This window comes from Balaenoptera ricei, chromosome 3 (assembly GCF_028023285.1).
Source record: "Balaenoptera ricei isolate mBalRic1 chromosome 3, mBalRic1.hap2, whole genome shotgun sequence".
In the NCBI taxonomy this organism is placed as follows: Eukaryota; Metazoa; Chordata; class Mammalia; order Artiodactyla; family Balaenopteridae; genus Balaenoptera; species Balaenoptera ricei.
The window spans coordinates 125,601,338-125,616,823 of NC_082641.1; the positions used below are offsets into that span (position 1 = coordinate 125,601,338).

Here is a 15,486-nt window from a genome sequence, read left to right on the forward strand (position 1 = left end):
ACAAAAACGGGTTAAACTGACTCCTGCCCATACGTCACGGTGTCAGGGAGTTTTCAATGAGGCAATGACGTGAAAACCCTTTGGAAACTATAAAATATTGTAAATTACGTGCAGAGACAACGCCCCAAAAGTAGGGAAGGGCTGATTTAACATTGACATCTTTAACTGCCCCACCCCACCCCCCCAAAAAAAAGATATTCTGTTTTCAGGTGAACGAATTCTGGAAATACCTCTACTGGAACCTAGCTCGCTACTTTACAACAGAGAAACGCGAAAACCGAAAGCTCATCCAAAGCCAACAAGAAGCAAACCACAGAATCACGAGCATTTATCCGGCGTCCGACGCTAGACGCTTTGGGCGTGGCGCCGCTGTCACGTGAATGAAGGACGCGCCCCCAGCCCGCCTCCAAACGCCACGCTTAACATGGCTGCCGGGCCCGGACGCCCGCGCCCCACACCCAGCATGGGCATGGGGAGCGGGCCTAGCCCGGGATACCAACACTCCGGAAGTGCCCGAGGGGCGGCGGAAGCGGAAGCGCTCCGGCGGTGGGGGCCGCGGGAAGTGTGTGTTGCGTTTCTCCCTCCCTCCACCACTACAACAAACGGAGGGCTGGCGTAGGTGAGGCGGCGGCAGGGTGGGCCGGGGACGGGCGGCGGACTGCAGAGCCCGGGATGCGTGCGGCGGGTGGAGGCGGCTGGATGGGGCTCTGCGGCCCCCGACCGCTCGGGCTCTTGGTCTTCGGCCCCTTTTCGGGCCTAGAGCTCCCCGAAGAGCCGGGATTGGGCTTGTGGTTCTTGGCCTTCTAGGCCCTGGTGGCAGGGTTTGCCACCTTGCCTGAATCTGGCCCAAGATCCCAGGATACAGAACCCTCTCTGAGTCTTGATTTTCTCAACACAATGGGGAGTTTTGGCCTGGCCAACTTCTGGGACCCCATCCCACTCTGGGCGTCAGAAGTTCCACGATTTTAACGTTAAGTCAGTGTTAAAGCCGGTCAGTTAAGGCCTGTAGTCAGCTTACTGAGGAGATGTTCTGAGCAGGACGCAGTGAATACATCTTGGAGAGGCGGCCAGCTAAGGGATCGGGAGCCCGGAGTTCTAGTCTTACCTCGTCCACCGACTCCCTGACCTTGCCCAGGTCCGTTACCCTCTCTGTGGCACGGTTTACATATCTGTAAAACGAAGGTGTTGGATGCTTCTGATGCCCCTCCTAACTCTAAAATCAGATTCTCAACTCCCTTTCAAGGAGTCTTACCTTAGAGACAGGCCAGAAAAGCATCTCTTCCCTGCATTTTGTGTAGCCAGGAGATGACTTATCAGAGGTGTCTACCATGTTTCTTTCCAGACACCAAATCGGCCAAGGGCAACTGGCACTTCGTGAGGTTCCTATGTTTCCTGTGTAGTGGAAAGCTCTGTCCTGAAGACTTTGTTTTAGAAACCTGTACCAGCAGTGTAAAACACGCAGATGTGAAACATAGGAAACCTTTGGTTTTTAATCTTAAAACTGCTATTAAATTGCTGGTTTACCTTCCTTTTCTGGACTGGAGATTTCTCATCTGACAAACGAATGAGTTAGATTAGGTCACAGGTTCTTAATCCCCTTTCCCATAGTCTGCACGAATGAAGAATAAAATAATGGCTCTATAAAGCCATGAGTTTCTGGGGGAGGGAAAAGGTGAGGTGTGGAGAGTACATATTATGTAGCCATATAGATCGAAAAATCTGTGCTTGTAATTTTTAACATTTTTTGACAATTACTGGTCTAGGTTATCACTAAGGCTCTTTCTCTTTAAAATTTGTGATGCTGTGATTCGTATGTCCTCTTTGGGTAAAGAATATAGACTTTTGTGTGTGTTTGTTTAAATGACTGTGTGCCTGGAAGTACACACACTTTAGTTAAAAAAAGATACTAAGCCATACAATAGGAGAAGAGGGAAAAGCTAGATTACAGTAAGGAAAAGTGACATAGTGAAATAAAATTGGACTTGAACTAGAGTTAAAGACATGGATCCTTGTTTCAGCACTGGTATTGATACTTTCTGGGTTTGTGACTTTGGGCAAGCCAGCTTACCTCTCTGGTTCTCACTTTCCTTCTCTTGGAAAATGAAAGATTGGACTGGATGACTCCTGGACATTTTCAGTACTATAATTCTGTTTTCTTATTTGTTTTTTATCTGAGCAGCTTGGTGGATGTGGTACGGCATTTCTTTAGGCAAGAGAGGCTGTTCTAGGAAGTAGACATAGAAGATCTATGATGAGGAATGGTGTCAAATTGACATGCCGTATTACATTGATATGAGCAAGCTGAAGCCAATAGAAACTTCTTTAGGTGTTAGAAACCTCAAGGGCAGGGAAGCCCTTGACCAGATAGGATGATTGAAGACATTGGGAAGTTTTAAATGGGAGAGAGATATTTTTGGTGAGGTTAATGAAAGGGAATTTAAGTTATAGTAATTGAAGTGGCTGAGTTGTCAGACACTGGTGGTAGAATCTGTCTCCACTGTGAGACTGTAAGCTTCATGGGAGGAAAGACTTTGTCACCACCTAGCACCTAATAGGCAATAAAAAAATAGTCGAGTGAGGGGTTGGTTGGATCGACCGATGAATAGATAGAAGATAGCAATTTTTAGAAAAGGAGTTTCTCCAGAGAATTGTTATTAATTAGATACAGAATGGGGAAATTGATTCAGCATTGTGAAAGTTTCATAAAAGAAGAGGTCCCTAAGTTTTCTCATTAGTTGTAAGATAAGTCGGTTTATCGCTTCCCTATAAAGTATGTTAGTAAGAGACAAACACGTACCTTGGAGGGTCCAGTGTGATCTGAGTAAGAGAGGAATTAGTAGAATAAGACAGGGATGAAAGAGGATGTTGACAAGATAGAACAGGTGTAAGAAGATTTCTAAGTTGTGCATTTAGGGAGTAAAAGAGTAGGTTTATATAGGACTTCTATAGGTATCAACAATTGTCAGAATTGTGTACAATACGTGTTAAAACCTCTATAATGAAAATAGAGAATAAAAAGGAAAATGATTTTTGCAAGCAAGGAAATGTTGGTGCTCCTCAACAAGAAGTAGAAATAGCCTGGAGGGTTAAGGTTTAAAAGATAGGGATAAATCTGGGAGCAACCAGAATGAATTAACTTAGTAGAGGATAGTGTAGTCTAGTTTGGGATAGGAGAGGAGCACACCTACGTGTTAATGAGAAGGACCTTCCTTACCTTGTTGAGTTTCTCAAGTTTAAAGAATGCTCAGAAACAATTCAGGCTTACTACTTAGAACATACTTGGACCAGTAGGACAAAAGTGATGCTTCCTGTGGCTAAGGTCTGCTAAACAGCCAGCCACAGGATGACTGTAGGACACCCAGGGCTGCTGTAGGCTACTGTGTGGGAGCCAAATTAGATGGACCACAAGCTCTAATTTGTGAAGGAGGGTGTGGTCAGCAGCAGTTCTATCAGAGCATCCAGAAGTGCATTTCCAAGCACTGGGGCATAGCTCTGGAATGCAGGCAGCCAGCCGAGGTGCAAAGGACTGACTTGATGACAGGTTGTATAGTGTAGGCCGAGAAATCTGAATCCCAGCCTGAACTCTGCCACTTAATATATGTCCTTGGCAAGTGACTTAGACCCTCTGGTTCTGTTTGTCCATCTAAAAATTGGGGGACCAGCCTTGGATAGGGTCCTCTGGATGAGCTTCCATGTCTCTGTGAAGCCCCTGAAAGTATATATGAGTCTGGGTGTGTTTTGTTGTTGTCTTGGGGGGATGTATAGCTTTCATCATAGTCTCAGATGGGTTTGTGACCCACAAAAAATTAAGAACTGTGTGACCCTTTAAGTCTGTGAAGGACCCTTCACCTTTTAACTTTCTGGGGTTCAAAATGATATTTCTTTGAGGTTTAGAATCTCAGCCTCCAGGACTTGCTAACCCTAAAAAATAACACCTAGTGCTGCAAAATACAGTCTCTGCATATTTATACCCACTAGTTATTTATACTCACCTCTCCCTTACCCTCCATAACCCCTCTGCTAGGCCCGTTCCTATGTGTCATCTTTATCTACTGTTGATAATTGGAATTTCCCTCTTTTCCTCTTTCTTCTTGCTGCTGCTTTGGACCTTCTCTACCTTATTGAGTTTCTCAAGTGGCGAGTGGTGATATTTTGGAGATAGGGGTAGGAAGAAACCAAGACATAGAAGACTAGTCATGGCAGTTTTCTGTTCTCACCTGCTTTTATCCCTCATCCCACTAAAAGACAAGCAATTGAGAGAGAGCACGCACATATAAGAGAGACTCCGTCATCACTAGGTCTCTGTCTTTCGTGGTGTTTTCTTTTCAAACAGAGATACCAGGCCTCTGTACTCACAGCCTGGGATGAAATGCTCTCAGCATAGTCCAGTCGTGTATTTCACTTAAGTGATGATGAAGCCAGCTTTAGTTGAAACAGTTGTGTGGGTTATTTTGTTGTTGTTTGTTTTTTTAAATAGAGTTTGAGTGGTGATGAGGGAAAATAAGTGAGTCCTTGAATGAGCCTTTTATCTCCTTAATATTGCCAGGGGCACCTACTTGGACTGGAGAGGACTGAGGAATTGCCCCCAGCTATGAGTCCTGAACTGTTAAAGCCCCTAGATGGAAGATGGCGGTCTTATCCTTTACCCCAACGTTCATCTCCACAAGTCCCTTTCCCACCGAAGCCTTGTAGCAGGGAAGTCACTACTCCAGCTGCTGCCAAATAAGTAGCTCTATGACCAAGTTTTCAATTCTAGACGTGATATGGGAACCATGTTACAATTTCACCTAAATTTTTCTTGTAGTCCTGCTAATTTAGGCCCTTTGGTAGTAGTGTTAATGCATAGTAGGTTAAATGGATCTTTGTGGGCTTGCTGGAGACTTAACCTAACCTCTCGATAATGTTGTGTAATGTCATATCTGTGAGTAAATATTTTTCTGAGTGCTAAACAAGGGAACTTTATATAAAATCAGTGGTATTTAAGGTGCAATCTATTGGTTTAAAATTTCAAGTGTACGTTGTGCACTGGAGCTACTAAATCTGATTCACACAAAACCACAGTATTGCAAAATAAGGAGCAATAAAAGGTGGAATCATAAGATGAGGGTGGAAAGTATTAAGTGGTGTGGATTTGCTGAAGAAAAAGAAGGAGGAAGGGCCAAGAAAGATTTTTACTTAGAGGATGAAATCAAGAACGTGGTATCCATGAACGGTTAGAGTTGTCAAAGGTGAGGGTGTAAAAGGTGAAGCATGTGCTAAATAACATAGCTGGAGAATTAATCCATGGTTGGATTGGTCTGTACTGGTTAATAGCCTTGTCAACGTATTTGAATGCCTCAGGGTAGCTAATTGTTATGTGTTCCTATTGGAGTAAAGTGTGATTGCATTTTTGCCAGGGTTACAGGCTTGTTGCTGAGATCACTGAGTGCTGTGGTGGCAAAAGTAGGAGCGTGAAATGGTTCTTAGCAGCCTTGCAGCTACGGGGCGCATATGGAATAATGGAAAGACTGATGGATATTCACACATCAGACATGTGTGATTTGTTATCACCCAGTGGCAGGAGATTGAGATTCTCTTCCTTTTCCTGGCAGAGACATGATCAATATAATACTATCCAAGTTGCCATGGGAGAAGCTAATGTTAGTTAAGTCTCACAGGGAGCTCAGAAGAGGAGTTTAGTAGGAGACGTTTTTTCAGAGGACTTAACGTTTAACTAGATTTTGAAGGCAGAGTAGTGGTTTTCCAGGCCAAAAAAAAAAAAAAAAAAAGGAAGGGAAGGACATTCTAGCCAGATTTAGTAGCTTACTAGGAGTAAAAGATGAATGTTAAACAAACGGATGAACTGAGGATACTGGTGTGGCTGGAGTGAGCAAGTGGTAAGAATTGAAAGATGAGACTGGAAAGATGGCTTGGTCAGGTTGGAAGGATTTTATCCTCTGCAAACTAGGATTTCTTGTAGGCTGATTTGGTTTCTGTTTGATCATGTGTATTAAATTCTTTAAAAACAAATTCAGTGAACTGTAGCTCACGTACCTACTCTTTGCAGAATTCCTTAAGTCCATACTACCAACTGCCTGTTGATAATTAATCCACACACAATTCTAAAAACTTATTTCTTTGGTTTCCCAGGCCATAGCTGATTAGAAACAGCAAATTAGAGGCGTGTGTGTGTGTGAGTGAGTGTGTGTGTGTGTGTGTGTGTTTGGGTGGAGTGCAGGGAGAAGCAAGCATGCTGACACCTGTCAGAAGTCACAGTGCGTAACCTTTCAGTGAGGGAAGAAGAGACCAGAAAACACACACACACACACACACACACACACACACACACACACGCACACAAGAAATATAAGAATTCACTTAGCCTTGTAGTTTGCTCCCATATGCTGCTGAAGCAAAGGAACCCCAGGAACTCCATGTAGTTCAGGAGTCCCTGAGACTATATTGCAGAATATAACATATATTCAAATGATAACCTCAGGTCATCAAGAAAAGGTTACACTTTTATTGCAACTCTGTAAGAAAATGGAAACATGGGGTCCACTTTAGAAACTTCTGATAGTAACAGATTATAATTAAGAAAAAACATTGGTGCATAAAAGGGAGCAAACACTGTTTAATCTAGAGATGACAGATTTGCGAGAGCAATTCTTTGCATCACTGTAGCATGATTAAGCTCTGAACTCTACAGTTCTCTCACTTTGAATCCAGATAAGTTTTCCGAATTTTACCAGAGATAATTGATAATGCTATTTAAAGGACACTGTTTTCATACAGTTCCCTCTTAACCTGATCTGCAAAATAAAACAAACCTCTGGGCAGAAGTTCGCTCATCTTTTATTTTATTTCCCCCACTCCGTTCCTCCTCCTTTCTCCTCTTCCTCCCTCACTAAAGCTTATTTTAAAAACAAACAAAACATACATCTGATACAAAAGTGAATTAACCTCTGCTCCTTAATACTTATGGGAGAGGGAGAGGGGAGGGAGAAGGGTTGTTTTATTCTTCCTCTGAAATTGCATGTAAAATTAAGTAGTTTTTTTGGTTATTGCTTTTTGTGGAGAAGGTTAATAGTTTTTTTTTAATCAAATTCATAAGGGGATATGTGACCCACCAGTGAAATGTGATCCCCTCACTTTATAGGTGGGAGAAGGAAGAATTTAAAAGGTGATTCAAGTTCATAGAAGTAGTTTGTGGCAGATCCAGGACTAGAATCCAAGATTCTTCTCCTTTCTGCTGTGTTAGGGGCAGTCCTAGAATCACAAGCTCCTGGAGTTGGAAGGGGTTTTGTTTGTCTAGTTTAATCTTATCTTACATATGAGGAATTTGGTGCTTGGAGAAATTGAGTGAATTAGCTAGGAAGCAACAGAGTACAGATAGAATCCAGGACTCCTGATTCCTTGGATTTTTGCTCATTCTAAATAATGCATTTTTATCTCTACTGCTCTTCAGAGAAAAGATGTTCTGTGCCTTTCATGTAGTATTTTTATTAATTTGAATGTAGTCTGTACCATTGTAATAGCACTATCTTTGTGTGTCGATATTCTAAAATAAACATTGTTTTACCAAGATAATTTCTGCATCTGGGTTTGGTGTGTTTTGGTCTACTCTAATCACTGCTTGCTTTCAGGTCTTTGAACTCAAGTAACCAAAAGGGGAGATTTGCTCTTTGATACTGGAGATAACGCAGCAATGGGTCCACGAAAGAAAAGTGTTAAAACGTGTCTCATGAACAATGATATTCCTGAAGAAACAATATCAGATGAAACAAAAGACTATATGAATCAACTTTCACATGAAGTGCTTTGCCATATTTTTAGGTAAGATTTTGTTTGGTTGATTTTCACCTACATGGAATGTATAGTATAAGTAGGAGCAAATGCTAGAGCTATGCTGTCCAATATGGTGGTCACTAGCCACATGTGGCGTTTAAATTAAATTAAAGATCCAGTATGGCTAGTGGCTACAGTATAGGACAGCACAGACAGTGAAGATAGAGAATATTTCCTTTATTGGAGAAAGTTTTATTGGGCGGCCATTATCTAGACTGTGTTAACATTCCAGGCTTCTTGGAATTCTTACTGACTGATAGATTTGTTGACTTTTATTATTACAGTACCTTGTGTGTATGATATAAAGCAGTGTTTCTGACTTTTGGATTACAGTCCATAGCGAGAAGCACATTTTGCTCTGTGTGCACATACACGAAAGGAAATGAAAAAAGTTTTGTGAAATAATACCCATCGTTGGTATATGCAGTGCACACATTAAAGTTGTTTTGAGGTAAATTTTTTTCAAAATCCTTTTTTAAAATTATATTTTTATCTAAACTGTATTATAACAATTGTTAAAGAAACCAGAGACAAAACCAAAAAAACAACCAGTGAAACCCTTTCATTATAGCTTCTCCTGCTGTCTTCTTTCATTATCCACTCAAATAAACACATCCTGATATACTTTGTCTCTGGAATGAGAGACCAGAGTTTGATCCTGAGTCTCTCATTTACTATCTCTGGACCAATGATAGATATAAAGATGTTATTATAAGAATTCAATGAGATAATGCTTTTAAAGCACTCAATACACTGAATGGCATAAACACTTGGTAAGTGTTAATGGTTATATTGTGTTGTGCCTTTTTTCATATTGCTGCATGGTCTTCATAATTATCATTTTAGTCACTGCTTTCTATTCCACTGACCATGACATGATAATTACCTTTTCCTGTATTCTTTCGTCTCTATTGTTTCTAATTTTTCTCTTATATAATGCAACTAACTTCTCTAAGCTTCTGAATTTTCCATTATTTTAGATTATTTACCTAGGGGAGATTTCCATATATGAAGTTCCTAGAAAAATTTTGAATTTTTAAAAAATTATTGAATATTTGCAGATTAAGAAGTTTTAAAATCGTGATAGCAGAGTTATTTTAGGGAACTATGGGCACTTTATTTTTCTTTTCCAGTATAAATTTGTATTAGTCTTTATCTTCTGCAGTTTATTATGTGACACAGTGTAGTTTTTATTCAGTTCTGTCTGGGAATAGAAGGCCCAATTAAAATAATAGACTTTTTTTTAACATAACAGGATGATACTAAAGTTCATCTGGCAGGAGAAATTCTGTAGCCAAAATTTTTCAGAAAAAGAGTCTAACCCTACTAGATGTTCAAATGTATTCTAAGATACACAATAATTAAAGATTTGGTACAGGAGAAGATAGCCAGACAGTTGGGTAAAACAAACTCCATATATAGGCTCCATATGTAGATTCAAATATACGTGGGGATCTAGTTTATGATAAACTTGGTATTCACATTAGTGAGGAAAAGCTGAGTGGATTATTCAGTGATGATGTCACAACCTAAAAACATTTGAAGAAAATAATAAAAGCATGTTCTCTCTCATATCTGACAGCTATATTCTAAATGTATCAGTGAATTAAACAGTGAAGTTATTAAAATACTAGAGGAAAGCATAGGTAAAATCGTTTCTAGGGATGTGTGTTAGATGTTTGTTGACTAATGGTAGGGCATATTATGAACAAATTTGATCATATTTTAAATTGAGAGTGGGTTCGATTTTGCAGTTCAAACAGAATATACAGTAGAAGGAGTGGAATCAAATAGAAGGATGTTACCCTGGTTATAATGAAAAAAACGTGCAGCAAATTGGCAGAATGTAAGGAGAACTGTGAACTAAGCTGAGTACTTGAATATGGTATTCTAAAAATAACCATTTATTTTTAGGCTTCTAAAGTTTTTATCTGAGGACTCATTTTGTAGTCCTGTAATAACCATTTAGCATGTTTTCATGAAACAAGAAAAACCATGGCTTCCTTAAAAGAAACTTAATCTTTGCTGTACCTGCCATGTTAAACACATCTTTTCTAAAATATGTTTGATCTGCCTTTTGAACTCCAGCTTTTTGACTATGTATGTGTGGAGTAAAAATACATTCTTCTTCTGAGGGCAAATATAAGATAATCTCCATAAGATTACTGATGTTTGTATTTCAAGGGAGTATAATATTAACTCAGGCAAATACTTCGGATAAAAATCAGTGATTTGTGGAAAAAAGTTTTAGTGGCAAAACTTGATTTAGAAAACAAATGCAGTTTTTCATTGTTTATAAAGTGTATAGTTATATAGTTTCTGAAAAGTATCCTCATATCTAAGTTATGGAAACTGTAAATTAAGTTGGCAATAATGCTTTTTTGGTAGAGAATTTGACTTTATTTTATTCTCTTTATTTAAATAGTTATAAAGGAGAATGCAGAGGGGTCAGAGGTAGAAAAAAATAGAGCAGAGAAATATTCAGCACGTATACCTGGACTTTCCTTTAGAACTAGCTTAATTTTTAGGAAATAGACCCAACTGTTGACATCCTTGCTCTTCCTCTCTCTTATTTAGCTGTTGACTTTTTTCTGGTTAACTTTTCTGAGCCAATTTCACCAGTTGTAAAGTGGAGTAACAGTAGCACCTACTATATCAATGAGGGTCGTAGCAGGAAACAAGATACCCTCGGCTGGAATTTGAAGATAACTTAATGAAGGGATCATTCAGAGAGGTGTAGGTAGGGTTAAGGGAATGAGGAAGAGACGCTAAAGATTCATTCAGCTAGGGGACTAGCAATAGCAGAAAGCCTTTGCCCTGCCTTCCATTGGCCAAAGTCACCTCATAGCCAGAGGGGTGGGGAACACAGCAGAACAGAGAAGGGAAGAGAAAGGATTGGGGGAGGGCTGTGTCGCAAACAGGAAAAGAACCTAGCTTGCAAAAGTTGTGAAACAGTGACTGTGACACAATACCAGCTCAATAAAGGGTAGCTTTTGCCTTCTTTTTTTTTTTTTAATTAACCTAGGTCTGTTGAGAGAGAGATATATATATTGGTATTACTGGAAACAGAACAAAAGTAGAGGTTAGTTGAAAAGTTTCTTGAAGGAAGAGATAACAGGGGAGGTCGGAAAAAAGGAAATTGTAATTCAGATGAGTGTTTTCACTTAATGCTTATGCAATACTTTTATTAGAGTATGTGATTAAAAGGTAAAAGATCTAGGGAAAAATGTACACTATAAACTTAGTATACATATTTGTTGAAGAAAATAGTAGAGATTCTGGGTGGTGTTGAGTGGGAGCAGAGAGGAATTTTTTTAGCCACTTTAGGAAATGGATTCTGTAAAAACTATGAGAAAATATTGGTTAGGTTCAAATTGATCAGTTCTCTCTGATCTTTTGTACATTCCCTTATCACTGTACCTTGAAATGTACTGAGATTTTTTTATCCTTCCTTTTTTTTTTGAGATTTTCTTTGTCCTTAAAAACTTAAAAGGAGAAAGGCAGGATTTATCAAATGCTCTATGGAGGGGGCTCCACGCTTTATTTGGATGCTTGAGTATTTGCTGATTTGTTTTTTTTTTTTTTTTTAGTAAAAAGGTATGTATGCATGTTAATCTTAAAACTCAGTGAATATTACTACAGTCTTATTTTATTTGAGGGGCAGGAGAATGGAGGAAGGAAAAAAATAACCTGTCAGTGAGATGAAGTACTTACCCACTTGATAAATATGAGTTTCTTTCTCTTACAAAGGTACCTCCCTCTGCAGGATATCATGTGTATGGAATGTCTTTCCCGGAAGCTAAAGGAAGCGGTCACCCTATATCTGAGAGTTGTGAGGGTAGTGGATCTTTGTGCAGGGCGATGGTGGGAATACATGCCGAGTGGTAAGTAAATTTAGCCTGTAACGTACAGTGGAGCCCCACTGGAAACTACTAATAACATTCCCATCAAAAGCTACTTGTTGCTTTGGAATAGGCAATCTAGGCACCTTGTAGATGGATAAATTTTTTAGGTTGGTTTAGGTTGATGAAATGAGTTTTGCCTGAGGCTTTACTGTTTTAGTGGTCTCTTTTCATTTCCTTCTCCTTAAGAAACTGCATCAGTCTATTCCACAAATATATGATCGGAGAATACATATTGAGCCTTTGATTAGCTAAGTATATGTCTATCACATTTGACAAAGTGTCTTTTCTTCCATGATGCAGGTTTTCATGCACCCTCTGGTTAAACAGATATTTATCAGTTTTCGTAAAGCTGCTCTAGTTGTAGGTCACAGAAATTGCACTTCTGGAACTTTCATTTCTTTAGCACTTTTAAAAGGCCTGTGCTAGGTCTTGGAGATTTCTCAAATAATGCATTGGCCTTGCATGTGAAGAACTCAGAGTTAGTACCCTAACCACAACAAATGGACCTCAGGTAAAGAGACCACCAGAAAAGAAAGTTCATGACTTTAGTTAAGCAGAGCACACCTCAAAGGGAAGAAATAATATTAAGGGCTAATCAGGCTTCTTTTCAGTTAACACCAGTCTGTTAATTATGCCACTTTAGTTAATGTTGTTTAGCAATTTTGAATGTCTTTTTAAACTACCTTTCATCAACAATATTCAGATCCTGATATTTTGAAAATGTGATGCAGCTGTGGTGCTGGGCAAAGGGGAGGGGTCCTTCATAGAAGTGAAGGGCTGAGGAGATAATTGTCTTCTTCTGTTCTATTTTGTGGAACAGAACAGACTGCCTCTCAAATACTGAGATATTGTACAGTTTGGGGTGCTGCATAAGCTTTCAAGAGGGTCATTGGTCAACTGATAACTTTTATCAGTTGGCCAGAGTTATCACTATATCTTTTTGTGAAGAACATTGCAGAGACTTGAGGCTAGAACATAGCTTGGTGGGAGGCAAACCACATTTGTCTTCAAATACTTTAAAGAAACTATCGTAAGGGAAAAGCATTCATCATATTGCAGAGACAGCAGGAAAGAAAAAATCAGGGCAATGTGAAAAGGACTGTCATTTCTTTTATTACATTTTCTTTAACAGAGGTTAGGCCAGTAGGAAATGTGGACATGGGGTTAATGCACTACATAAAGACATAGGATAGCAGAGCTCCCATGTGGTGCAATCTTACAATTAAAATCTCTGCCCCGTATCAAATTAGAGAAGAATTTGTCTGCACATTGCTGGCTTCTTTTAGACTGTGATAAATACCTGTGAGCCCAAGACTTCCCATCACTGCAACAAATATAAAAGAGAGTCAAAGCAAAGTCTCTATAGCCTAGAATAAGGTCTCACTAACCCTGCTTTGCTAATGCCACCTTGGTCTGGTCTCTGGAGTTTATACCCTGATTCTCTATATAATAATGCTAAATAAGGTTTTTATATAGCACTTTATGGTTTACATATATGATCTCCTTGGACTGTCATACCATCTCTGTAAAGAAGTTGGAGAGAGGCAACGTGTAATGTACAACAAGAGAGGATGGACATTGGCAAAGGTCACATTCATTTTTTACATTTTTAAATGGGGTGATAAACCTTTTCATTGGGTTGTGAGAGTAGATATGTAAAATGATTGAATGGTTTAGTAGAGTTACTGTACAAGACAATAATAAGAACTGTTATTATAATTAGAGAGACCAGGTAATCTCTGAGGTCCCTTCTTACTCTTCATTTTTTGTGAATCTGAAGCTAACATAGCATCTAGACTAGCCCTGTACAAGTAGAACAACTTTTGAAAACTGTAGTAAGACTTAATGGTTTGGGACTTCATTTTTATTCTTGAAAATTAATATTTTTATTTATCATTAGTGAGTAGACAGTTGGCTTTCTGATGGCCTCCATTAAAAACAAAAAGTAAGATAATAAAGTGTCATCAGTATGAGACTTATCTCCTTACTTACCGCACCAGCAGCTCGTACTGTGGAAGTAACCTGTATCTTTCTCTTCGCATCTGGTTGTTTCCCACTATGGAGCACAGCTGGCCTCTCAGATAAATAGTTTTCTGTCAGTTCAGCATCCTCGTAGTTTGGATTGCTTATGCTCTCTTAGCTAACTTGCATCCGTCTTTTTCAAAAGAATGAATTGTCTAAAATGTCCTGGGAATGATAGTTAAACACAGGATAAAGTAATTATTGGGAAATGGGTAACTAAGAGAACCCAGTTTGAGATGGGATTTGGGTTAGAACTGTGAGCTTCCTGAAGACGGGGATCCTATCTTACTTATTTTTTTAGTTGTGACCTCTATAGAGCCTAGAGGTTTTATGGACCAGAGAGTACCTTTTGGGGAGGAGGGTGGTGGCCAGATAGGTTGTCTGTCCTCACACATCAGTCAAATAGGTCCACGTCATCTGGGTTAAAAGTGTGTTGTTCTTAGTTGAAGATTTCTGTACCTTAAAAGCAGGAGCAACAACAAAAAAGAAAGTAGTAAATTAAAAGTTTCAGCTGTGAAGTATCAACTCAGAATAAGTGGTGTTTCTGACACATTTCCTCTGTTACTAAGGGAAATATTTTCTGTTTAACCATTTGTTCAGCTGTAGTGTTAGCCTTATGAAAATTTAAAAAGGAAATCTCTTTTTTTGTTGTTGTTTTAACTTTTGATAACAATTACAAGTGCCTATAAATGTTGACCAACAGAAAGATGAACTTGGCTCTAAATACTTGTGAACTTCTTAGGCTTCACAGATTCCAGTTTTCTGACACTATTGAAGAAGATGCCAGATGTTGAACAGCTATATGGCCTTCACCCTAGATACCTTGAGAGGCGAAGGGTACGGGGCCATGAGGCTTTTAGCATTCCAGGAGTTCTGGAAGCTTTGCAGGCATGCCCGAACTTAGTGGTGAGTGCACCTGGTTGAACATTTGACATCAACTAATTGATGAAATATTAAATTAAAAGAATGATAGAACATGTTCAGTCACATGAAAATTTCATCCACGACGAACTTTTAAGTTCCACTGCATACTTAGCATCTTATGATACAGAAATAGAAGCTTTGGATGCTAAATTAAAAGCCTTTCTTGTGTTTGCTTTGGCATTATTCTGTAGGGTGTGGAAACTTCTCATTTGGAATTGGTAGAATCCATTTGGACATACATGCCACATGTTCATATTTTGGGGAAGTTTCGTAATCGTAATGGAGCATTTCCAATTCCTCCTGAAAATAAGCTGAAAATTCCTGTAGGAGCCAAAATCCAAACTTTACATTTAGTTGGTGAGTACATGTTTCTTGGGTTGCTTGTGACTCCTTGAAATGCCATACAACTGAATATTCACTGAAAGGGAATAATGAGGATTTTAGAAATGGCTTTGCTGATTGATGATGGCAAAAGAAATGCTTGTGAGACTTGCATACAATTTTAGATTTCCCATTAAAGGGCCCCAGAGAGTGGGGGGTTGGCAGCAGACAGGTAGGTGAGAGAACTACTGTTTCACAACCAATCTGATCCCGTTTTGATAGACAGTTTGGGTAGTTTTGAAAGTTGTTGGGTTTTTTGTGTTTTTGTTTTTTTTTTGAACGAGCCAGAATCCTGCCCTTGTTCTCAGATATCCACCTTTTGCTCCTAGTTCTACCCGCTAGAGGAGAGTTCTCCAGTACAACCTTCTGTGGTGATAGAAATGTCCTATATTTGCTCTATGACATATGGTACCCACTGTAGCCAGTG

At 39.3% G+C, this 15,486-nt stretch overlaps 1 protein-coding gene across 6 annotated transcripts in view; it reads left to right on the forward strand.

Moving 5' to 3' along the window:
* Positions 1-534: 534 nt before the first annotated feature.
* Positions 535-15,486, forward strand: part of FBXO38 (F-box protein 38) — a 52,338-nt gene continuing 37,386 nt past the window's right edge. For 5 of the 6 annotated variants that reach the window (XM_059917426.1, XM_059917429.1, XM_059917428.1 and 2 more), the window contains exons 1-5: positions 535-619; positions 7,626-7,815; positions 11,578-11,711; positions 14,497-14,660; positions 14,870-15,035. In XM_059917426.1, coding sequence (XP_059773409.1) covers positions 7,688-7,815; positions 11,578-11,711; positions 14,497-14,660; positions 14,870-15,035 — 592 coding nt within the window. In that variant the 5' untranslated portion in view covers positions 535-619; positions 7,626-7,687. Of the gene's footprint in view, positions 620-809; positions 1,136-7,625; positions 7,816-11,577; positions 11,712-14,496; positions 14,661-14,869; positions 15,036-15,486 lie in introns of those variants that run through there. The other variant, XM_059917427.1, reaches the window with a different exon arrangement.